This window comes from Rhinopithecus bieti, unplaced genomic scaffold (genome assembly GCF_001698545.2).
Source record: "Rhinopithecus bieti isolate Rb0 unplaced genomic scaffold, ASM169854v2 scaffold_63942, whole genome shotgun sequence".
Classification (NCBI taxonomy): Eukaryota; Metazoa; Chordata; class Mammalia; order Primates; family Cercopithecidae; genus Rhinopithecus; species Rhinopithecus bieti.
In genome coordinates, this window is record NW_016824266.1 from 187549 (window position 1) to 213470 (window position 25922).

General features: G+C 43.8%; 2 protein-coding genes across 3 annotated transcripts in view; one reads left to right on the top strand and one right to left on the bottom strand.

Annotated features, from left to right (window-relative positions):
- The window catches only part of PIGL (phosphatidylinositol glycan anchor biosynthesis class L), a 136972-nt gene extending 120227 nt beyond the window's left edge, over window positions 1-16745 (bottom strand). For both annotated transcript variants that reach the window (XM_017862215.1, XM_017862216.1), the window contains exon 1: window positions 16042-16745. In XM_017862215.1, coding sequence (XP_017717704.1) covers window positions 16042-16276 — 235 coding nt within the window. In that variant the 5' untranslated portion in view covers window positions 16277-16745. The remainder of the gene's footprint in view (window positions 1-16041) is intronic.
- A 1160-nt stretch (window positions 16746-17905) lies between these two features.
- NCOR1 (nuclear receptor corepressor 1) overlaps window positions 17906-25922 on the top strand; it is a 197874-nt gene continuing 189857 nt past the window's right edge. Inside the window, 1 exon segment of the mRNA XM_017862217.1 lies at window positions 17906-18149. The gene's annotated coding sequence lies outside the window, so the exon portion shown is untranslated.

Sequence of the window (25922 nt, forward strand, 5' to 3'; positions counted from 1 at the left end):
CTTCCTCTTTCTTTTTTTTTTTTTTTTTTTTTTTTTTTTTTTTTTTTTTTTTGTCATAAACATTTTGTGGCCGGGTGCGGTGGCTCAAGCCTGTAATCCCAGCACTTTGGGAGGCTGAGACGGGCGGATCACAAGGTCACAAGATCAAGACCATCCTGGCTAACACGGTGAAACCCCATCTCTACTAAAAAATACAAAAAACTAGCCGGGCGAGGTGGCAGGCGCCTGTAGTCCCAGCTACTCGGGAGGCTGAGGCAGGAAAATGGCGTGAACCTGGGAGGTGGAGCTTGCAGTGAGCTGAGATCCGGCCACTGCACTCCAGCCTGGGTGACAGAGTGAGACTCCGTCTTAAAAAAAAAAAAAAGAAAAGAAAAGAAAAGAAAACATTTTGTGTATATTTTGGGTTTCCCTCAAATCTCTATACATACCCTCTCCCATTTTTTTGCTCCCTAGATGACTTGATTTTTGGTGATAGTCTCATGTACATTAGTATTGCAATTGCTAAGTTCAAAGGCTGTGCACATTAGTCTATGATTATGGTTATGAGAAACTGCTTAGAATTGAGGCTAATGTGTTTTATTGGGGCCAGTTTTATTGCTTTGTGTTTGAACTAAGGAACTTATAACAGTTCTGGAAGTTGAAGTCAAGGACCATTTTAACTGTTTTCAATAAGTTTGGTGAACATGTAGGCACTTCAACAGAACACATGTCTGAGATCCTTCAGCAGCTTTTAACTGATACATTCTAGAACAATGTCCAAGTAAGATGGGTGCATCCTGGGATGCACAAAATAATCTTTCGGGGGTGGTGGAGGAAAAGCATTAGGATGTCTCCCCCTAATTTTCTTTTCTTTTCTTTTCTTTTCTTTTTTTTTTTTTTTTGAGACAGAGTTTTGCTCTTATTGTCCAGGCTGGAGTACAGTGGTGTGATCTCAGTTCACTGTAACCTCTGCCTCCCGGGTGCAAGTGACTCTCTTGCCTCAGCCTCCTGAGTAGCTGGGTTTACAGGTGCCTGCCACCACGCCTGGCTAATTTTTGTATTTTTAGTAGAGACAGGATTTCATTATGTTGGCCAGGCTGGTCTTGAACTCCTGACCTCAGGTGATCCACCCACCTCGGCCTCCCAAACTGAAGGGATTACAGTGAACCACAGTGCTCGGCCATCTCCCCCTAATTTGTTTACTCTGTTTTTTATAAATGTAAGTTTTTGTTAGTGTTTTTAATGTACACATTAGTCCATATACTTATGATATATTGTAAATACATATACATATAATGGTAGTATATGCTCAACATTTTTTACCGATAGGAAAATGTGACCAAAGAGTTTTGAGACCATTATTCTAGGAAACAGAAAATGATAAAATTAATGTAATTTCTAGATGTAGAACTACATTATGCGTGTGTGTATAAGCTCATGCACAATTGTATGCTTAGTAGTCTTCCCATAACATACTTCTCAGTCATAACTAGCAATCATAATCACATTTAATACAAAGTAAAGACATTTTGTAAAGACTCAAATGTATACATTATAATTTATAAAGGTAAACATTTTTATTTTACTTAAAAAATTTAAAATTAATTTATTCTAAATAGGTAATAGATTTATACGGTTAAAAAAAAATCAAAGCTGGGCATAGTGGCAAAGTGTCCCAGCACTTTGGAAGGCTGTGGCAAGAGGATCACTTGAGGCAAGGAGTTCAAAACCAGCCTGGTCAACATAGTGTCTTTACAAAAGAAAAATTTTAAAAATTAGCTGGGCATGGTGGTTCACGCCTGTAGTCTGACCTACTCGGGAGGCTGCTTAAGCCTGGAAGTTCCAGGCTATAGTGAACCATGACCACACCACTGTACTATAGCCTGGATGACAGTGTGAGACCCTGTGTCTCAAACAAAAAAAAAAGAAAAAGAAAAAGAAAATAAATCAGTAAGAAGCTGGCTCATGCCTGTAATCCCAGCTTCCACCACTGTGGAAGGTGAGAACATTGTTTGAGGCCAGGAATTTAAGACCAGGCTGGGGAATATAGCAAGACCTCTCTCTACCCCCCAAAAAAATAAATAATAAAGGAAAAAAAGCTCCTCTCCCACTCCAACCTGGGAAGTTTTAATTTGTTAGAACAAGAAGTGGACTGGGCATGAAGGCATCATGGTCCCAACACTATCTGGTCTTTTACTAACTATGTGAATTTGGAGAAATTCTTTAATTTCTTTATTATTTAAAAAAGTTTTACTTTTATACATTGTGATGTAAAATTTGCGTCTTTACAATGTGACTTTACTTTGTATTAAATGTGATTATGAGGCTGGGCGCGGTGGCTCAGGCCTGTAATCCCAGCCCGTAATTACTTGGGAGGCTGAGGCAGGAGAAATGCTTGAACCCAGAAAGCAGAAGTTGCAGTGAGCTGAGATTGTGCCACTGCACTCCAGCCTGGTAACAGAGTGAGACTCCAACTCAAAAAGTGATTATGACTGCTAGATTGCTAGTTACGACTGAGAAGTATGTTATGGGAAGGAATAGCTGCAAGGTTTTTCCTTTAACATGACCAAGTAATTCTAAAATGTATTTGGAAGACAAAATGGTACAAGTTTCTTCCCCTATAAAACGAGGGAATTTAGATGCTATGTCAAGATCTATCCAGGGTAACAGAAACCACATCAAATAGTTACAACAGCAAGAATTTAATGCAAAGATTTTGACACATAACTGTTGGAGGATCTAAGGGTCAAACAAAACAGTGAAGTAATCCAGAGTTCAGAGATAGCTAGAAGTGACTACCAACCCTTGGTTGGTGAGGTGAAGGAAGGAGGTAGTGTTACTGGAGCCCAGAGGCCTGGGTTCCCAAAGGAAGCTGAAACTAAGAGAGCTGGATCCCCTTCTGTTAGGATATGTCCACAGAACCCAGTCTAAGAAATCATGACTTGGCCGGGCGCAGTGCCTCACGTATGTAATCCCAGCACTTTGGGAGGCCGAGGCGGGCGGATCACGAGGTCAAGAGATTGAGACCATCCTGGCCAACACAGTGAAATCCCATCTCTACTAAAAATACAAAAATTAGCTGGGCATGGTGGCAGGTACCTATATTCCCAGCTACTCAAGAGGTTAAGGCAGAGAATCTCTTGAACTCAGGAGGTGGAGGTTGCAGTGAGCCGAGATCATGCCACTGCACTATAGCCTGGCAACAGAGCGAGACTCCGTCTCAAAAAAACAAAGAAATTATGACTTAAAAATGAAACTAGAATCAGAAAATGGGCAAAAGACTTGAACAGGTATTCTCTAACGAAGATATATAGATGGCCAATAAGCATGTGAAAAGATGCTCATCATTATTAGTCATTAGGGAAATGAAAATAAAAACCACAATGTGACATCATCACTGCACACTTACTAGGATGACTATAGTCCAAAAAATGGAAAATTACAAATGTTGACAAAGATGTGGAGAAACTGGAACCATAGTTAATTGCTGGTGGGAATGTAAAACTGTACAGTTGCTGCAGAAAACAGTTTGTCAATTCTCAAAAAAATTAAATATAGAATTACCATATGTCTCAGCAATTATACTCAAAAAAAAAAAAAGGAAAACTGGTACTCAAATCAATACTTGTACACCGATGTCCATAGAAGCATTATTCCTAATAGCCCCAAATTGGAAATAACCAAGTGCCTATCATTAGATGAATGATAAACAAAATGTAGTGTGTATATATATAGATACAATGGAATAATAAAGCCATAAAAAGAAATGAAGTTTTTTTTTTGAGACAGGGACTTGCTCTGTCACCCAGGCCAGAATGCAGCAGACTGATCAAAGCTTACTGCAGCTTTGACCTCCTGGATTTAAGGGATTCTCCCACTTCAGCCTCCCAAGTAGCTGGGACTACAGGCACTTGCCACCCAGCTTGGCTAATTTTTTTATTTTTATTTTTTGTAAAGACGAAATCTCACTATGCTGCCCAGACTGGTCTTGAACTCCTGGTCTCAAGGGATCCTTCCACTTTGGCCTCCCAAAGTGCTGGGATTACAGGTGTGAGTCACTGAGCTCAACCAGAAATGAAGTTCTGATACATGCCACCATATGGATGAACTTTGAAAACAGTATGTTAATTAACATAAGCCAGGCATAAAATAACAATTATTATATGATTCCACTTATTCAAGTTACCTAGAATAGACAAATTCATAGATATAGAAATAATGGTGGTTACCAGAGGCTGGGGAGAGGAGGGGATAAGGTATGCTAAATGGGTGTAGAGTTTCTATTTGGGATGATGAAATAGTGGTCAAGGTTACATAATACTATGAAAGTGCTTACTGCCATGGAATTGAACACTTAAAGTGTTTAAAATTGCCAGGCGCAGTGGTTCATGCCTGTAATCCTAGTACTCTGGGAGGCCGAGACAGGTAGATCACCTGAGGTCAGGAGTTCAAGACAAGCCTGGCCAACATGGTGAAACCCTGTCTCTAATAAAAATATAAAAAATTAGCTGGGCATGGTGGTGGGCACCTGTAATCCTAGCTACTCAGAAGGGTGAGGCAGGAGAATTGCTTGAACCTAGGAGGCGGAGGTTGCAGTGAGCCGAGATCACGCCATGGCACTCTAGCCTGGGCAACAAGAGTGAAACTCCATCTAAAAAAAAAAGTTTAAAATGGTAAGTTCTTGTTATGTATGTCTTAACACAATTTAAGTAATATTAAAAACTGGATTCTCAATGAATAAAATCTTTCAATTATGAAATTGCTGGGATTACAGGCGTTATCCCTATAAGACAGAAATTGTCTTTAAAATTCTTCAACAACTTTTTAAAGGATCATTAAGATAAAAAAATTAAAAAGGCCGGGCGCAGTGGCTCACACCTGTAATCCCAAACTTTGGGGGGCCAAAGTGGGCGGATCACCTGAGGTCAGGAGTTCGAGACCAGTCTGACCAACATGGAGAAACCCTGTCTCTACTAAAAATACAAAATCAGCCGGGCGTGGTGGCGCATGCCTGTAATCCCAGTCACTCGGGAGGCTGAGGCAGGAGAATAGCTTGAATTTGGGAGGCAGAAGTTGCAGTGAACTGAGATCATGCCATTGTACTCTAGCCTGGGCAACAAGAGGAAAACTCCGTCTCAAATTAAAAAAAAAAAGAAAAGAAAATTAAGAAGAGGCCGGGCGCGGTGGCTCAAGCCTGTAATCCCAGCACTTTGGGAGGCCGAGACGGGCGGATCACGAGGTCAGGAGATCGAGACCATCCTGGCTAACACGGTGAAACCCCGTCTCTACTAAAAATACAAACAAACAAACAAACAAAAAAACTAGCCGGGCGAGGTGGCGGGCGCCTGTAGTCCCAGCTACTTGGGAGGCTGAGGCAGGAGAATGGTGTGAACCCGGAAGGTGGAGCTTGCAGTGAGTTGAGATCCGGCCACTGCACTCTAGCCTGGGCAACAGAGCGAGACTCCGTCTCAAAAAAAAAAAAAAAAAAAAAAAAAAAAAAAAAAAATTTAAGAAGAAAACTGAGCACATATCTCTGCAGATCAAGAAACACTGTCACATGATATTATCAGCCAATATAGCCATACTTGCGAGTAGTGTCATTTCTCATTATTCCCAAAAGGATTACATTCATATCGACTCTTACTAATGAAATTGCTACCTTTCGGCCGGGCGCGGTGGCTCAAGCCTGTAATCCCAGCACTTTGGGAGGCCGAGACGGNTTAAGAAGAAAACTGAGCACATATCTCTGCAGATCAAGAAACACTGTCACATGATATTATCAGCCAATATAGCCATACTTGCGAGTAGTGTCATTTCTCATTATTCCCAAAAGGATTACATTCATATCGACTCTTACTAATGAAATTGCTACCTTTCGGCCGGGCGCGGTGGCTCAAGCCTGTAATCCCAGCACTTTGGGAGGCCGAGACGGGCGGATCACGAGGTCAGGAGATCGAGACCATCCTGGCTAACACGGTGAAACCCCGTCTCTACTAAACATTACAAAAAAAAAAACTAGCCGGGTGAGGTGGCGGGCGCCTGTATTCCCAGCTACTTGGGAGGCTGAGGCAGGAGAATGGCGGGAACCCAGGAGGCGGAGCTTGCAGTGAGCTGAGATCCGGCCACTGCACCCCAGCCTGGGTGACAGAGCAAGACTCCATCTCAAAAAAAAAAAAAAAAGAAATTGCTACCTTTCACCGGGTGTGGTGGCTCACGCCTATAATCCTAGCACTTTGGGAGGCCAAGGTGGATGGATCACTTGAGATCAGGAGTTTGAGAACAATTTATTCCATTACTAATTTATTCCACTTTTTTTTTTCTTTTGTCACCCAGGCTGGAGTGCAGTGGTGCTATCACAGCTCAATGCAGTCTTAACCTCTGGCTCAAGCTATCCTCCCATCTCAGCTTCCCGAGTAGCTGAGACCCCAGGCACACGCCACCATGCTCGGCTAGTTTTTTTTTTTTTTTTTTTTTCAGAGACGATGTCTCACTATGTTGCCCAGGCTGGTCTTGAACTGCTGGGCTCAAGTGATTGTCCTGCCTTGGCCTCAAAGTGCTGACATTACAGGCATGAGCCACTGCCCATTTCATTCTTTTTTTTTTGAGACAGGGTCTTGCTCTGCCTTGTAGGCTAGAGTGCAGTGGCATAATCTTGTTCACTGTAACCTCCACCTCCCAGGTTCAAGTGATTCTCCTGCCTCGGCCTCCTGAATAGCTGGGAATACTGGCTTGTGCCACCACACCTGGCTAATTTTTGTATTCTTAGTAGAGACGGAGTTTCGCCATGTTGGCCAGGCTGGTCTTGAACTCTTGGCGTCAAGTGATTCACCCACCTCAGCCTGCCAAAGTGCTGGGATTACAGGCCTGAGTCACAGTGGCCAGCCCCAGTCTATTCCATTCTTTACAGGATGCAGTCAATACTTAAAATCATATTTTAAAAAAATTCCAAAGATATTGAGTTGGAAAGAACAGAGTTAGAAAGACAAGACTAACACTTTGAGGCTAGATCTAAATATATCTCAATATGAAAAACTTTGGGTCAGGTGCGGTGGCTCACGCCTGTAATCCTAGCACTCTGGGAGGCCGAGGCGGGCAGATTGCCTGAGCTCAGGAGTTTGAGACTAGCCTGTGCAACATGGCGAAGCCCCGTCTCTACTAAAATACAAAAAATTAGCCGGGCGTGGTGGTGTGCGCCTGTAGTCCCAGCAACTTGGGAGGCTGAGGCAGGAGAATTGCTTGAACCTGGGAGGCAGAGGTTGTGGTGAACCGAGATTGCATCACTGCACTCCAGCCTGGGCGACAGAGCCAGACTCCATCTCCAAAAAAAAAAAAAAAAAAACTTTGAAGAATTATTAATGATTAAAAGCAATATTAAAGCCTGGCATGGTGGCTCATGCCTGTCATCCCAGCACTTTAGGAGGCCAAGGCGGGTGGATTACTTGAGGTCAGGAATTTGAGACCACCCTGGCCAAATCCTGGCTCTACAAAAATACCAAAATTAGCTGGTTATGAGGGTGGCGCGTGCCTGTAATCCCAGCTACTCGGGAAGGTGAGGCAGGAGAATCACTTGAAACCAGGAGGTGGAGGTTGCAGTGAGCTGAGATCGTGCCACTGCACTCCAGCCTAGGTGACAGAGGGAGACTCTGTCTAAAAAAAAAGCAATATTAAAAATAACCTCATAAGTTCTATTTAGGCAACATGGCAAATCAGATATGCAGAGAAACCCTCAGGATGAACACTTGAACACGTGAGATAAAAGGCAAACATGTTCTGGAATGCATGGTTTAACTAGTAGGAACATAAGGGATATCCTTGATGGACTAAAACAATAGGAAGACATGAATCCTGAGAGGTATTATGGGGCTGACCCAGAACACTTTGTGAACATCTGCATATCCTTGGTGGCCTAAAGTCAGGGGAGCAGGAGAGAAAGCTTGGACACAAATAAGGAGACATCCACATAAAGACAGGACCTTCAAAAGGCAACACCTTCTCTGGATGAACCAGGAAAAAACTTGCCCTAGACAGATATGGTAGGGCTACATCCTATCTGTAGGCTTGGTTCTAGCAGAAGGGAAAATAAGACAAAATGTCACCGCCTAAGAATTGCTAACCACATACTCTCCTTTACTTGGTGTGATAGACTGTATTTTCCAAAAGTAGCGAGAGCAATATTTCTAGTCCCACACGCACTTCTAGAATGTCTACATTCCCCATTAGGAGGTGGAATCTAATTCTCTCCTTGAACCTGGATGTGGCTTATGATACTGCATGATTTTCAAGGATAGGTCCTGAAAGGAAATATGGTTATCCCTAGCACAGGTTCTTTCTTAGGACACTTGCCCAAGAACTCAGCCACCAGGTTGTGAGGAAGCCCAAGTCACATGGATATACCATATGTGGATGTTCTGGCTGACATCTGTAGCAAAGTCCCCAGCTGACAGCCAGATATATAAGTGAACGAGTATTCAGGTGATTCCAGTCCCTACTCTTTGGGTTCTCCAAATGAGGTACTAAACATTGTGAGGCAGAGACAAGTATACTTTGTCTGAAACCATGAGAAAAAAGGTGATTGGTTTTTCTTGTTTTGTTTTTGAGACAGGGTCTCAGTCTATAGGGCATGATCATCATAGCTCACTGTAGTCACAAACTCCTGGGCTCAAGTATTCCTCTACCTCAGCCTCCCAAGTAGCTGAGACTACATACAGGTGCCACCAAGACCGGCTTTTTTTTTTTTTCTCCTGGTCTGGCTATGTTGCCCAGGCTGAACTCTTGGGTTAAGCGATCCTCCTGCCTCAGCCTCAGAAAGTGTCAGGATTATAGGTGTGTGCCAGCACACAGGCTGAAAAGATTTAATTATGGTTTTAAGCCACACGGTTTTGAGACAATTTGTTACACAGCATTCCACAATGAATGTTCTTGGGTTAGATCCTTGAATTTATATGACCCTGTGGCCTGAAAAAATCTCAATCTAAAATTTTAGAGTGATCAGAGGTAAGTAGTGCCCTTAGCTACCTGGCTGAAGCTAAAGCATATCACCAAAATATTACCACAAATATGGTTCTAAGAAACATGTGCAAAAAAAAAAAAAAAAAAAAAAAAAAAAGGCTGGGCACAGTGGCTGACGCCTGTAATCCCAGCACTTTGGGAGGCTGAGGCAGGTGGATCACCAGGTCAGGAGATCAAGACCATCCTGGCCAACACAGTGAAATCCTGTCTCTACCTAAAAAAAAAAAAAAAAAAAATGCAAAAAATTAGCCGGGCATGGTGGCGGGTGCCTATAGTTCCAGCTACCTGGGAGGCTGAGGTAGGAGAATGGCGTGAACCTGGGAGGCAGAACTTGCAGTGAGTCGAGATCGCGCCACTGCACTCCAGCCTGGGTGACAGAGCAAGACTCCATCTCAAAAAAAAAAAAAAAAGAAAGAAAGAAAAAAAAAAACGTGCTTACATTAAAAAAAAAATCACAAAATACACATGGAACCAAGTCACCCAGAATGAATTACTAGAACAAAGAACAGATTCAGATATACAGACTGCAGAAACTGGAATTATTAAAAGCAGATATAAATGTTTAATATAGTTAAAGAAATTAAAGAAGATACTGAAGTATGAGAAAGTAACAGACTATATTTGCAAAAGGAATGTCTACACATAAGAACAGATTAATGGACACAATGACATAATCATCTCAATATACATATTTAAGACATTAATTATAAAACTATTAACAGACAGTAAAAAAGGCCAACATATAATAAATGGAAGCATACCATAATATCAGAGACAGAAAGACTTTATATTGGAAATGTCAGTTCTCCTTTTATTAATCAGTAGAGTCAGTGAAATTCCAATAAAAATGCCAGCAAGCGCTGTGCAATGTGGCTCATGCCTGTAATCCCAGCACTTTGTGAGGCCGAGGCAGGTGGATCACAAGCTCAGATCGAGACCATCCTGGCTAACACAGTGAAACCCCATCTCTGCTAAAAATACAAAAAAGTTAGCCGGGCATGGTGGCACATGCTGGTAGTCCCAGCTACTTGGGAGGTTGAGGCAGGAGAATTGCTTGAACCCGGGAGGCGGAGGTTGCAGTGAGCTGAGATCGCGCCACTGCACTCCAGCCTGGACGTCAGAGCGAGACTCTGTCTCAAGGGGGAAAAAAAATGTCAGCAAGATTTTTCCTTGAACATTACCAAGCTAATTCTAAAATGTATTTGGGGGCTGGGCATGGTGGCTCATCCGTAATCCCAGCACTTTGGGAGGCCTAGGAGGGTAGATCACCTGAGGTCAAGAGTTGGAGACCAGCCTGGCAAACATGGCAAAACCCTGTCTCTACTAAAAATACAAAAATTAGCTGGGCGTGGTGGTGCATGCCTGTAGTCCCAGCTACTTGGGAGGCTGAAGCAGGGGAATCACTTGAATCCAGGAGACAGAGGTTGCAGTGAGCGTAGATCGTCTGTGCAACAAAGTGAGGCTCTGTCTCTCCACGTAAAAAAGATATTTGCAAAAAAGGGTCAACAGCAGCAAACATATCCTGAAGAACAATCAGAAGGCTATTCATATCAGATAATAGCGCTTCCATAATATAGTGTAGCTTTTTTTTTCTCCCTGAGACGGAGTCTTGCTCTGTCACCCAGGCTGGAGTGCAGTGGCACAATCCTGGCTCACTGCAACGTCCGCCTCCCAGGTTCAAGTGATTCTCCTGCCTCAGTCTCCTGAGTAGCTGGGACTACAGATGCACATCACCATGCCCAGCTAATTTTTATATTTTTAGTAGAGACAGGGTTTCACCCTGTTGGCCAGGATGGTCTCGCTCTCTTGAACTAGTGATCCACCCATCTCTGTCTCCCAAAGTGCTGTGACTACAGGAGTGAGCCAACACGGCTGGCCTAGTGTAGCTTTTATAAGCTGCAGTAATTAAGAGAGGGTTGTTGAAATGACTAAAGTATACAGACCAGAATTACATAGAAATCTAATATATGAGAGCTGGCAGTGCAGTCTAGAGAAGAAGCCTGGGCTGAATTGGTTTTCCTGACTCCAATCTTTCCTTCCAAACCATTCTCCACATTGCCACCAGAATGAGCTTTTTTTTTTTTTTTTTTTCTTTTTTAAATAGATGGGATGTCACTATGTTGACCAGGTTGGTCTTGAACTCCTGGCCTCAAGTGATCCTCCCACTTTGGCCTCCCAAAGTGTTGGGATTACAGGCATAAGCCACCACACCTGGTCCAAGACTGAGCTTTTATTTTTGAGACAAGAGTCTAGCTCTGTCGCTCAGGTTGAAGTGCAGTGGAGCAATCTTGGCTCACCGCACTCGGCCTCCTGGGTTCAAGCAATTCTCCTGCCTCAGCCTCCTGAGTAGCTGGGATTACAGGCATCCATCACCACGGCCGGCTAATTTTTGTATTTTTAGTAGAGATGGGGTTTCACCATGTTTGCCAGGCTGGTCTTGAACTCCTGACCTTATGATCCACCCACCTCAGCCTCCCAAAGTTCTGGGGTTACAGGCATGAGGCACTGTGCCTGGCCAAGAATGAGCTTTCTAAAACACAAAACTGATTATATTACTTCTCTATGGTATATATTCAATGACATTCTACTACATAACAGATGCATCTATTAGTAGGTATTTTAGTGGTCACCTAAATTGGAGGAATACTGGATTAAACCAAGTAAAAGTTTTTTATAGCAATGCTTCTCGAAGCTGTTGATATTCTTATAAAGACTGTAAACGTCTACATAAAGGATAGCACATCTGGCTATTCTCCAAACTTGACCAACGCATTCTTTTTATTTTATTTATTTATTCTTTCTGAGTTGGAGTCTTGGTCTATTGCCCAGGCTGGAGTGCAGTGGTACGATCTCTGCTCACTGCAACCTCTGCCTACTGGGTTCAAGCGATTCTCCTGTCTCAGCCTCCCAAGTAGCTGGGATTACAGGCGTGTGCCACCACACCTGGCTAATTTTTGTATTTTTAGTACAAATGGGGTTTCTCCATGTTGGCCAGGCTGGTCTGGAACTCCTGACCTCACGTGATGCACCTGCCTCGGCCTCCCAAAGTGCTGGGATTACTGGTGTGCCTGGCCTCTTTTTTTAAAATAGTAGCTTGATGAACTAATGTTCCTTGGAACATACACTGGGAATCAATTTAGATATTTCATCAACTGACAAGGCATACAAGGCAATGTGAGAGGCACATTGGGTGTAACGGTTTTAGAACAGAGAAAAACCACGGGGTCCTGGCTTCTTCACACTGTAGCTGGTCACTTCGGTTGTTAGTTAAACTTCGTGATTCAGTTCCCATACTTGTATAATGGAGAAAACAATAGTACCTACCTCATAGAGTTGCTGACAGGATGTGAGCCAGCAATAACAAAGCAATTATTATTTTTTCCCTGCTTCTCCCCTTCCCTTAAACTGAAGATCTTGTTAGAATGAATTATTCATGCGAATCCAAGAGTTACTGATGCCTTTACTACCGCTTGCTTCCTATATATATCTACTCCTATTTTTAAAGTCCAGCTCAAAAGAAAACCAGTTTGGAGATTTCCTTAATCTAAAACCCTGAAAAGAGATTTAATGCTTTTTTCCATTTTGTGTCCATAGTACTTTCTCCACCAAAACATCATAGCTTTCATTATATTACAAATTAATAGCTTCCTGTTTTTCATATTAGTATGTTAAGTCAGCAGAATAATGTTTAATCCATACATGTTTGAATGACTTGTGAATTTAAACAATGATTTTAAAAATTAGGCCCAGAGCAGTGGCTCACGCTGTAATCATTATTTCCTCTGAATCCAACTTACCATTTTTTCTGGTATGTTATTCATGTTTGGTTTATTTTATAGACAGGGTCTTGCTCTGTCACCTGATATGAGAGCTGGCAGTGCAGTCTGGAGGGGAAAGGCTCTAGACAGAACAAGACCCTGTTTCATAAAATAAACAAACAGGCCATGCTTGGTGGCTCACGCATGTAATCCCAGCACTTTGGGAGGCCGGGGCAGGCGGATCACCTGAGGTCAGGAGTTTGAGACCAGTTTGGCCATCATGGTGAAACCCTGTCTCTACTGAAAATACAAAAATTAGCCTGACGTGGCTAGGCGCGGTGGCTCACATCTGTAATCCCAGCGCTTTGGGAGCCCGATATGGGCGAATCACTTGAGGTCAGGAGTTCGAGACCAGCCTGAACAACATGGTGAAACCCCGTCTCTACTAAAAATACAAAATTGGCTGGGTGTGGTGGTGCATGCCTGTAATCCCAGCTACTCGAGAGGCTGAGGCAGGAGAATCACTTGAACCCAGGAGGCAGATGTTGCAGTGAGCCAAGATCGAACTACTGCACTCCAGCCTGAGAGACAGGGTGAGACTCCGTCTCAAAATAACATAACATAACATAACATAACATAACATAACATAACATAACATAACATAACATAAAAAAATAAAAAACAAAACACGAATAAAGAATAAATAACATACAAGAAAAAACAAAATGGATTCAGAGGAAATAATGAAAGACAATAAAAACATTGAGTGCCAAGTGCATGCTCTCTCTCTATACATATATATGTATACATATCTCTATGTATATATATATTTTGAGACGGAGTCTCCCTCTGTTGCCAGGCTGGAGTGCAGTGGCACGATCTCGGCTCACTGCAACCTCCGCCTCCCGGGTTCAAGCGATTCTCCTGCTTCAGCCTTCCGAGTAGCTGGGACTATAGGCGCAGATCACCACAGCCAGCTAATTTTTGTATTTTTAGGAGGGACGTGGTTTCAATACGTTGGCCAGGATGGTCTCGATCTCTTGACCTCGTGATCTGCCCGCCTCGGCCTCTCAAAGTGCTTGGATTACAGGCATGAGCCACGATGCCCGGCCTATATTTTTTATTTGAACAAATTTTCAATTGTGGTCCCAAATTTTTATGAACCTATTGAAAATAAGGGTAAGTTTATTAAAGAGCAGTACCTATAATGTTTTACAAATAAAATCTAGGCTTCTCTTGAAGATCTTGTAACAAACTAGCTTATCATTTGACTCCTATAGTTGTAATATAAAATACAAATACAACTAAAAGCTAGCCAGCTGGGTGTGGTGGCTCACACCTGTGGGCAGATCACTTGTCAGGAGTTCGAGACCAGCCTGGCCATCATGGTGAAACCTCGGCTCCACTAAAAATACAAAAATTAGCCCAGCATGTGGTGTACACTGTAGTCCTAGCTATTTGAGAGGCTGAGGTAGGAGAATTGCCATCCTGGCTAACACAGTGAAACCCCGTCTCTACTAAAAAAAACAAAAAAACAAAAAAATTAGTCAGGTGTAGTGGCGGCACCTGTAGTCCCAGAAAGAAAGGCATGAACCTAGGAGGCAGAACTTGCAGTGAGCCAAGATTGCGCCACTGCACTCCAGCCTGGGCAATAGAGCGAGACTCTGTCTTACACACACACACAAAAAAGAAATTTATAAAAAAATCAGTCAATGCTACAGGAAGTAATATATTAAGACAGATACTCTCATTAGTGTCAGTAAGAATGTAAATAGGTAGGCCAGGCATGGTGGCTCACACTTGTAATCCCAAGCACTTTGGGAGGCCAAGGCAGGTGGATCACTAGAGGTCAGGAGTTTGAGACCAGCCTGGCTGATATGGTGAAACCCCATCTCTACTAAAAGTACAAACATTAGCCAGGTGTGGTGGCAAGCGCCTGTAAACCCAGCTACTCGGCAGGCTGAGGCAGGAGAATCACTTGAACCCGGGAGGTGGAGGTTGCAATGAGCCGAGATGGTGCCACTGCACTCCAGCCTGGGAGACAGAGTGAGACTCCATCTCAAAAAAAAGAAAAAAAAAAAAAGAGTAAATTGGCATATCGTTTTTGGGAATGTGTTTTGCATGCAAAGCCTCAAAACAGCCAATTTTAGAAATTAATACTAATGAAATAATATAAAATACATAAAAGATGTTTTCTGCTCTTTGCAATAAACTAGGAAAAAACCTCTGAAGGTACAGACAATAAAGGATGATTAAGATTTATCCCAATGAAGCCATTTAACAGGCTATACATTTAGATCTAATTAATATGGGTAGATGTTTTAAGTTTCATGAGGACACTGCTCTTATCTATTCACTTTTGTATCCCTAGGGCATAGAATAAGGCCTAGCACATAAATGTTTAATAAGTATTTGGTAAGTAAATGAAAAAGTAATGTTAAGTAAAAATGATACAAAATTTTATAAAATATGATTTCTGTGAAGAAGCTGTATAGAAAAAGAATTGGAAAGACACACAACCAAATGGGAAAAGAGGTCATGGGCAATTTTAAAAAACAGCTTTATTGAGGTATAATTTGACATACCATAAAATTCACCCATTGTATGTGTACAATTCAATTACTTCATTTATACAACTGTTCAATAATCATCATATTCCAGCTTGATGGTCAATATTTGCTTTGTCATTTGATCTTTTCTCTATGGTAAACAAAAATCTATTATTTGAAAGGTTCCTTCACTGAAAGCTGGGTGGAGGTGAACTCTAAAATTGCCTACAAAATTACTTTCTATGTAATCATCTGTCTAATTCTTCAGTTTGACACATGCATGTTACTAGCACAAGTTGCATTTAAAGGCAGCAGGAAGGTCTTTCACTATCATTATAAGTTAACTTTAAGGATTGAGCAGGCATGATACAGTATAGATTGTTTCTTGTACTATATCGTAAGGTCAATATTCTTGCTCCTTCTACAAATAAAAAAAAAAGTTCCACAGAATAACAAGTACAGGTGGAGTTCCCATTGGAAATGCAGGTATTGAATGCAACCAACCGCAACTGTTCCTCTGCTCCTCAATCCTGCTAGCGTAGTACGCGAGCTGCCGACGTCCCCCAACCCACCAGGTAAGCCAGCCGCTCCTGTCCCTAGCCTGTGAGGGGGTCAGAGGTAAGACCTTCGGTGTATTCACTTAGCTCCCTACGGAAAACTCTTCGAGAAGAAGGCGACTGAGATCGGTTAGCACTTAAATCCCTTTCACAGCCCCGGCTCCCATCGCCCCTCCTATGGCCTCCTACCTGCAGAGAAGCAGAGCAGGTACACCCAGTGCCTTAGGCGGGCCAAGCCTAGCACTGTGGGAGCAAAAAACATGGCTTCATCGTCAGGGTGCGCTATGGCCAGGAGGGTCCGGCTTTCGGCTCCCAGCCGTCCTCCCTGCTCCCGACTCTTCACTCGTTCTGAGGAGTCCCAAACCCAGAGGAAGCCCCACGCCACGACCGCCGCCGCCACACACAGGAGCCACATTGCTTCCATTATGGGTAAGTAGCATTGAGCCTGCGCAGTAGGAAAGGCTACCTCTGACCCCGACTCGGCTGGAAAACGGCACCCGGGGATGTTGGGTTCCGCGGTTAAGTCCCTCTCGCCGACATGCTCCGGAAGCTTGAGGTTTTACCGTTAAGGGTTCTCCTGTGTTTTAACACAGAAGTCTCCATGCCGTCCAGTTTCCTACCCTAGTCCTACCACACTGTACAATCGCTTTAAAACGACGCGTCTTATATATAAGCTACCACTTCTTGTCTTGTAGGAAGAGTGCCTTCCTCTTCTTCAAGTCATTTGCGAACTCATTTCTTAAAACTCGGGCCTTTCTCGTAATTATAGGGTGAGACAGCCCGTTATCCGGATGACAGTTTTCCGAAACAGCCAGTTACACCAACTTTGTTTTTCCTTCTCACTTTTGGATGGCTTTTCTTTTTTTTTGAGAGGCTCTGTCGGCCAGGCTGTAGTGCAGTTGAGCGATCTCGGCTCACTGCAACCTCTGTCTCCCGGGTTCAAGCGACTGTTCTGCCTCAGCCTCCCGAGTAGCTGGGACTATAGGCGTGCGCCACCACGCCCTGCTAATTTTTGTATTTTTAGTAGAGACGATGTGTCACCATATTAACTAGGCTGGTCTCGAACTCCTGACCTCGTGATCCGCTCGCCTAGGCCTCCCAAAGTGCTCGGATTATAGGCGTGAGCCACCGCGCCCGGCCCCTTCTTTCTTTTTTTTGAGTCAGTATCTGGCTCTGGTCGCCCAGGCTGTAGTGCAGTGGCGCGATCTAGGCTCGTTGCAACCTCAGCCTCCCGCGTTCAAGCAATTCTCCCACTTCGGCCTCCCGAGTAGCTGGGATTACAGGCACGCGCCACCACGCCCGGTTAATTTTTGTATTTTTAGTAGTGACGGAGTGTCTCCACTTTGGTCAGGCTGGTCTCGAACTCCTGACCTCAAGTGATGGGCCGGCCTCGGCCTCCCAAAGTGCTGGGATTTACAAGCGTGACCCACTGCGTCCTGTCGGGCCTGGCTTTTCTAAAGGAAAGTATGCGTGCGGTCACAAGGAACCGTCATTTTCCCAGCAGGGTAAGGCTGAGAGTGCACTTAACAGTCGCGAGGGCCACAGGCTCCTCTTGCAAGTAACTTAAGGTTAAGGAGCAACATCGTGGACAAATCGGCCTTGCCCAGTATTTCAGTGAGGGCTTGCTGCGAATTCCAGCCAGAGCCCTAGAAAGTATCTTGGGCAGGTCGAGATGCACCCCTCCGGCTCCCAGCCACGAGGGGGACCCGGCTTCCCTCTCCGCAGCTCCGGACAGAGGAGGCCGCCGCCGCCCCGCCGCCGAGGGGTTGCAGGGTCCCTTGCACGGCCTGGCGTTTTTCCTTTTCCCACGCCTGGGGAAGGCCTCGGGCACGCAGAACAGACTGGCTCGCGGGGGGCGCACAAGCCCAGGGCGCGATGGCAGCCGCGCTGGATCCGGCTGGGCGCTGCCCGGCCCCGTCTCTGTCCGAGAAGACCGCCGCTGCCAGGCCTAGAGGAGACGTGAGGAGACCGGGCGCGGCGGGACCCAGGAAGCTCCGCCGAGGTAGGAGAGGCGCCCGGCCAGCGGAGGGAGTCGGTCTCCCAACTCTCCGGAAGGAGGAGGAGCCGGCGCCGGAGCCGCCTTAGCCGCGGCTCCCCGGGCTGGGGGGAGGGAGAGGGGTTGAGTCAAGATGGCGGCCAAGGTGGCGAAGCAGCAGCAGCGGCGGCGGCGGCGGCGGCTGGAGTGAGCGCCCGGCTCGCCGCGCCAAGCGAGGTCCCGGTGTAGGGCCGCGCGCTGGGACCGCGTCCCACTCCTCAGGCCGGGGCGCACGTCGGCTCCCACGCTCAGCCAGCTCCCGGTGAGTAGGCCCTGGCGCCTGCAACCCCGGCCTCCGGGCTCCTGCTAGTCCGGGGGCTTCCGAGGTCTCCCGGGGCAGCAGCCGCTGGGACGGTTTCTCCGCCGGGCGGGGAGTGTCGCAGGCCTGGGCAGGTCGGGACCCGTCCTGGCCGCCTGGCCTCTTCTTCTCGGTAGCCCAGGGGAGAGCCGGGCGCGGCGCGGAGCTCGGGCTCGGCTAGCGGAGGCTTATGGAGTTTGGAGGAAGAATGGGCTGTGGCCGGGCCGGGGCTGGTCCCGAGGTGTCCTGTGCGGAGGGGCGTGCAGAGCCTACAGGGCCCGCGAAGGAGAGCGGGCAGCCGGGGTCCCGGGTGGGGCCGGCACAGGTGGCGGGCCTGGGCTCACTGAGGCGGAGTTGGTGGCCGACTTGGGAGTGTAGAAGGGGGCTAGGGAGGGTGACAGCCATGGACAAGTGCGAGCAGAGTAAATTAGTTCACCTTTCTAACAGACCGCTTCAGGGTGTAATGGCGAAGGCTGGGTACTGGTGGAGATGGCAAAGATCCGAACCCTATACCTCTGCCGTTTATTGTTGTTGGTGTTTTCTTGAGCGAAGTATGTGAGTGCACCCCTTTTTGGGGAGAGAGGAATTTGAGAAACTGTAGTTGTGAAATCAGCCTTTATGGAGAGGAGACTGAATTCTTCAAATTCGCTGGATCAGGAATAGTCATGTATTAGAGGAATGGATGGGAATAAGTGATATGGACGAAAACTATTTGCTCAGGAAGTGTCAGTTTTCTTTATGTGATGTTGCATGCTGCGGTGCCTCTTCAACAGAGTTAACCTTGGAGAGTAGTGGTATAGGTAATTCTAATCTTTGGGATTAGTATGTAAACCTGCATCAGATTTGCTTCTCTAATTATATCCTAATTATATTGAAATTTACATTCCATGTGTGCACCCTGCTGAGGCAGTGATGGAAGGCTGAACATGGCAGTGTGCAAGGAGCAACAGGCCCGGGATTTAAAAATGCCTACAAAGATTCATTTATTCGTTCAACGTATCTTGATCAATAGCTGCTGATGCTGGGTAACATGTGATTGTCCTGTGGATAACTGAAGAGTTGATGGCATTGTTTCATTTTTAATAGCTTTTTGAAATGTTTTGATGTACCTTTTCATGAAGATATTTATTGGATGAACCAACTTGTACTTGCCCGGGCTCAGGAGCAGACCAATTTTAGAATGTTATTTAGACAAGGGTAACAATTACAGAAGAAGTAACCGCAAGTTACTGGAGAGAGAAATCTTGTATCTTTTTTTCTTCTTCTGTTAACATCCGGTGGACATTTATTTATTTATTTTAGTATTTATAGTACCCAGTTGCTTGGCCTTGTTTTAAGCACACCTGTTAATGGAAGTCAAGATTAATTGTATATGTGGAGATAACTATGTATAAAATGCTCCCAGTAGGAACTGATTACTTACAATACTAAAATACTCTTTCCTTTTACAAAAGGCTTGCCATATGTTGAACTACTCCCCCGGAGAAAATATAATACAAAGTATCTTGATTCTTGCTGTAACTATGTGACATTTTGGAACTTGATCAACCTTTCTGTGCTTCAGTTTCCTCATCTTTCATATTAGGTAAACATCTACTCTCCTAGGGTTGGCTATTGTGAGCCTAAAGGGAGTTAATAGTTATCAAATTGTTTTAAACAGATTGAAGGGGTTATATTTCTGTGAGGTGGTAACAGCTCCCTCTGGACTCCTGTAATGCTTTTTCTGCACATCTCTCGTGGCATTTACACTTTCAATCTTGTAGGTATTTATGTACCTATTTTATCTCTTGAGAGCAGGATAGACCCTTCTCTAATTTTATCTTTTTTTTTTTTGAGACGGAGTCTCGCTGTGTCTCCCAGGCTGGAGTGCAGTGGCACAATCTTGGCTCATTGCAACCTCCACCTCCTGGTTCAAGCGATTCTCCTGCCTCAGCTTCCCAAGTAGCTGGGACTACAGGCGCATGCCACCACAACTGGCTAATTTTTTTGTATTTTCAGTAGAGGCGGGGTTTCACTGTGTTAGCCAGGATGGTCTCTATCTCCTGACCTCGTGATCCGCCCGCCTTGGCCTCCCAAAGTGCTGGGATTACAGGTGTGAGCCACCATGCCTGCCTTATTTGTAATTGAATTTAAAAAAACAGTAAAATTTGTGTTTTGCCTATCCTCTTAATCAAAAAAGAATGAAATGATGGAAATTAACTTATAGGCAAAATTAGATTAGTCAGTAACTTTTGTAAAGCTTTTTTTTTTTTTTTTTTTGAGATGGGGTCTCTTTTGCCCAGGCTGAAGTATAGTGGCTCACTGCAGCCTTGACCTCTGGACTTAGGTGATCCTTCCACCTTGGCCTCCCCAAGTTGCTGGGACTACAGGCGCAGGCCACCATGGCTGGGTAATTTTTTTTTTTTTTTTTTTTGTAGAGACAGGGTTTAACCATGTTGCCTAGGCTGGTCTCCAGCTCCTGGGCTTGAGCGATCTGCCTGTCTCAGCCTCCCAAAGTGCTAAGATGATAGGGGTGAGCCACTGCAACCGGCCTTAAAAGCATTTTTAAAAAATTGTGTTATGAATTGGTGAGATTTTCTTTTCTTACCTTTGTTATCTGCTGTAGAAGGCAAAGGACTTTGGATAGACTGGGGGTTGATGTAGGTGAATGTCAGGCTGTTTGTTTTTTAAAAAATATGTTTTGGTTATTTGGTTTTGATTGTATTCTGTGATCTATCTTAGTTGTAATTTCAAATTCTTATTGATGCCTGGGAATGATACAACTCTTGCATATTTAGTTCCATCTGTTCTTTTACTTCAGATATTGGATTTTACTAGACTATGATACAAAACAACTAGTAAAGGTTGATCAGAATTTATTATGTATAGTCTTATTTGTAGATTAGAGATTCATATATTTTGTTTACTCATTCAACCAGTATGAGGTGTTTTTTATGTTCTGGCACACTACTAGTAAATACTAGAGAGTTATAAAGTATAGTCGAGCAGGTCGGTTGTATTCACAAATAACTCAGTCTATAGATTATCTTTTTTTTTCCTTTGAGACAGAGTTTCACTCTTGTCACCCAGGCTGGAGTGCAGTGGTGCGATCTCAGCTCACTGCAACTTCCGCCTCCCAGGTTCAAGTGATTTCTCCTGCCTTAGCCTCCTGAGTAGCTGGGATTACAGGCATGCGCCACCATGCCTGGCTACTTTTTGTATTTTTAGTAGAGATGGGGTTTCACCGTGTTGGTCAGCCTGGTCTCGAACTCCTGACCTCGTAATCTGCCCGCCTTGGCCTCCCAAAGTGCTGGGATTACAGGTGTGAGCCACTGTGCCCGGCTACATAGAGTATCTTATATTTGGTCCTTTCCAGGTTTGAGGATGTGAAAAATACATGTAATACATGTAAATGGTTAAGAAAACATTTTGTTTCTTTTTCTATTTGCCCTTTTTAAGAGCACTGAAAAACTATGAAAAGCTTCTGTAATGTAGTAATAACCGTATGTGGAGCATCTGTTTTTTATTTTGGGTTTTTTTTGGTGGCATTTTTCCTTGAACACTTACACTATTCTTCTACCATTTTTTCCTATCCTGGTAGCTTGTGTGGTCAAAATATTACTAGAATAGTCTTCAGATACAACCTATTTTTTTTCTTTGCATTTGAAAGTTAGACACTGTATGAAACACTGCAGATGTTCCTATGGAGTTCATCAGACAGTTTGCTTCTTCCATATGTGCTGCTGTTACTTTTATTTAATGACAATCTCAAAAACAACAAAATTGGTTAAAATAAAATGTTAATGGCAGGGCACAGTGGCTTACGCCTGTAATCCTAGTACTTTGGGAGGCTGAGGTGAGAGGACCACTTGAGGCCAGGAGTTTGAGACCAACCTACATAACAGAGTGAGATCCCATCTCTATAAAAAAATTTAAAAATTAGCAGAGCGTGCTTGTGGTTCCAGCTACTTGGGAAGCTGAGCCTGGGAGGTTGAGATTGCAGTGAGCCGTGATGGTGCCACTGCTCTCACTTCAGACTGGGTGATAGAGCAAGACTGTCTCTCAAAATAAATAAATAAATAAATAAATAAATAAATAAATAAATAAAGCTAATTTATAGAATGTAGAGTCAGATTATCTAGTCTTGTTTTACTTTTGATAAAACTGAAGGTCCCAGAAGTAAAGTGATTTATCTGCCTAAGTTGCTAAAGTTGGGCAATAGCGGAAATATAAGTCTTTTCGTATCCATTATAGTGTTCACTATGTTACACTGTATCATCCATGGGATGAATCGATTTGATGATTGACACTAAAAAATTGGCCGGTGGCGGTGGCTCACACCTGTAATCCCAGCATTTTGGGAGGCCGAGGCATGCGGATCACGAGGTCAGGAGATTGAGACCATCCTGGCCAACATGGTGAAACCCCGTTTCTACTAAAAAAAATACAAAAAATTAGCCGGGCATGGTGGCGAGTGCCTGTAGTCCCAGCTACTCGGGAGGCTGAGGCAGGAGAATGGTTTGAACCCGGGAGACGGAGCTTGCAGTAAGCTGAGACCGTGCCACTGCTCTCCAGCCTGGGTGACAGAGCGAGACTCTGTCTCAAGAAAAAAAAAAAAAAAAAGTTGGAGTGAATAGGAAATGAGAGATTACTCTGGATATTTAGCTTAGGTATTGAATTTAAGATACTTATTAATATTAAATTTCTGCAATGAAAATATAGTTTGAAAAAATTGATACTGATCTATGTCAGTGTTATAGTGATCAGGAATTATTTAGTTTGCTTAATTTTTAATCTGCTTTGATGAATATCTTCTTAAACAAAAATGTCTTTGAGGTTATCTGGATCCAGTGACACTTCATGGAATTTAAGTATTATAGTGATGGAAATTTTATTATGCCAGTGGTTTAAATACCTCTGAGGCCCAAACAAATAGGTTAAATAATAATAATAATAATTATTATTATTATTATTTTTGAGGCAGAGTTTCACTCTTGTTGCCCAGGCTGGAGTGCAGTGGCACCATCTCAGCTCACCGTAACCTCCGCCTCCTTGGTTCAAGCAATTCTCCTGCCTCAGCCTCCCGAGTAGCTGGGACTACAGGCGCCCGCCACCACGCCCGGCTAATTTTGTATTTTTTAGTAGAGACAGGTTTTCTCCATATTGGACAGGCTGGTCTCAAACTCCCGACCTCAGGTGATCCGCCCGCCTTGGCCTCCCAAAGTGCTGGGATTACAGGCGTGAGCCACGGCACCTGGCCTACAAGTAGGTTAAATTATTTTGTAAATTAGCTGTTGCCTGTTTTGCCTACTCTCAGACTTCTGGATTTTTTTTTTTTTTAAGTATGAAAGATTTCAATTGTTATATTAATATAAAAGCTTAGATAAATAGTACAAACATGAACATTTTTTTTTTTTTTTGAGACAGAGTCTCACTCTGTTGCCCAGGCTGGAGTGCAGTGGCATAGTCTCAGCTCACTGCAACCTCCACTTCCCAGGTTCAAGCGATTCTCACGCTCAGCCTCCCAAGTAGCTGGGATTACAGGCATATGCCACCATGCCCAGCTAATTTTTGTATTTTTAGTAGAGACGGAGTTTCACCATGTTGGCCAGGCTAGTCTCTAACTCCTGGCCTGAAGTGATCTGCCTGCCTTGGCCTCCCAAAGTGTTGGGATTACAGGCTTGAGCCATTGCACTCGGCTGACTGTATTCTTTATGAATTTTTTTACATCAAAAAGCTCATTTGTAATATTCATTTTCTTTATGTATTCATGCTATAAAATTTATTTTATTTTAAGTTTTTAAAAATAGAGACGGGGTCTGACTTTTTTGCCCAGCCTGGTCTTGAATTCTGGGCTCAAGTAATCCTCCCACCATGGCCTCCCAAAGTGCTGGGATTACAGGCATCAGCCACTATACCCAGCCTATAAAATTTATTGTAAACGAAAAGGCATATTCTTATTAAGCTGATAATCTTTACCTAAATACTGAAGCATGGCATATTTCTTTATTCTACTTGGGCTATTTTGTGTTGCATTAAGAAGAATTTTTTGTTTGTGTTTTCTTGTTACTATGCTTGCTTCTGGAATACTCCTTTCCTCCCTTACTCTTCCAAACTCGACTACGTCTAAATTTATCCTATTTTTCAAGGGTTTGATCACATATTACATCATCCAGAAAGTGTCTCTCCTGTTCCCTCTTCTCCAAAACGTATATTTTTTATTCTGGAAACTCTTGATCCTTTGCCTCTAGACCATAAGCCCTTTGTAGGCATGTCTGTATCTGAGTTTTTAAAAATTTTTTTCCTCTTTTCCCACTCCTAGGATAACACCCTGTGCCCAGGAGTAGTAGATACTTGTTGAATACTTAAAAAAGAGCTTAGCAGCTAGAGTTAGTGTGGATGCTGTAGAAGATGTCTGATACACATATGGCAGTTTGATGCTGAATAGTTTTTGGAAATTAAAAAACAGGTAGAAATTTCACCAATGTCAGTGACTAACATAGCTGTAATTAGTAAATTATCAAAATATTTCTTTCTTTTTTTCTTTTTTACAGAGAGGGTCTCTGTCTGTTGCCCAGGCTGGAGTATAGTGGTACGATCATAGTTCAATGCAGCCTCCAAGTCCTGGGCTTATGCGGTCCTCCTGAGTAGCTGGGACTACAGGTGTGTGCCACCACACCTGGTCAATTTTTTTATTTTGTAGAAACAGGGTCTCATTATGTTGCCCAGGTTGACCTCAGATTGGTGGGCTCAAGTGATCCTCCCACCTTGGCCTCCTGAAGTGCTGGGATTATAGGTGTGGGCCACTGAGCCCAGTTAAAAACATTTCTTTAAAAAAAAAAAAAATTCTGTTTATTGGGATTTTGGGGAGGAAGAGAAAGTAAACATGGGATTGGTTCATCCTAGACAGCACTCATGGTTCTAGATAATATTAGAATGCAGTAATGTTTTAATTTATATGTGCAGGGAATTTTGGAGTAGTTTCAATCCTAGGAGAAAACTGTGAGTTAGAAATATGGAAGGCTGGCCGGGCACGGTGGCTCATTCCTGTAATCCCAGCACTTTGGGAGGCCGAGGCAGGCGGATTATGAGGTCAAGAGATTGAGACCATTCTGGCCAACATGGTGAAACCCCATCCTACTAAAAATATATATAAAAAAAACAAAAACAAAAAACTAGCCGGGCATGGTGTTGGGTGCCTGTAATCCCTGCTACTCAGGAGGCTGAGGGAGGAGAATCGCTTGAACCCTGGAGATAGAGGTTGCAGTGAGTGCCATTGAACTCCAGCCTGGCAACAGAGCAAGACTCCGTCTCAAAAAAAAAAAAAAAAAAAGAAATATGGAACGGTTGGTTGATAGGATTATAATAGAATTTGGGACTCCCTTTGAAAGAATAATATCGACTAGTTTTATATAAAAAATTAAATTCTTAAGTAAATTAGTCAGGAGTAAAGGAAAAGTCAAGATTCCCAACTTATTTGGATTTCTTTCTCCCATTACACTGTACTCGAACAAAATTTGGGCTGTTTGGCTGTTTTTATTCTTTGTTATACACAAATAAACTGATATCAAAACCAAATATAAGGCCGGGCGCGGTGGCTCAAGCCTGTAATCCCAGCACTTTGGGAGGCCCAGACGGGCGGATCACGAGGTCAGGAGATGGAGACCATCCTGGCTAACACGGTGAAACCCCGTCTCTACTAAAAAATACAAAAAAACTAGCCGGGCGAGGTCGCGGGCGCCTGTAGTCCCAGCTATT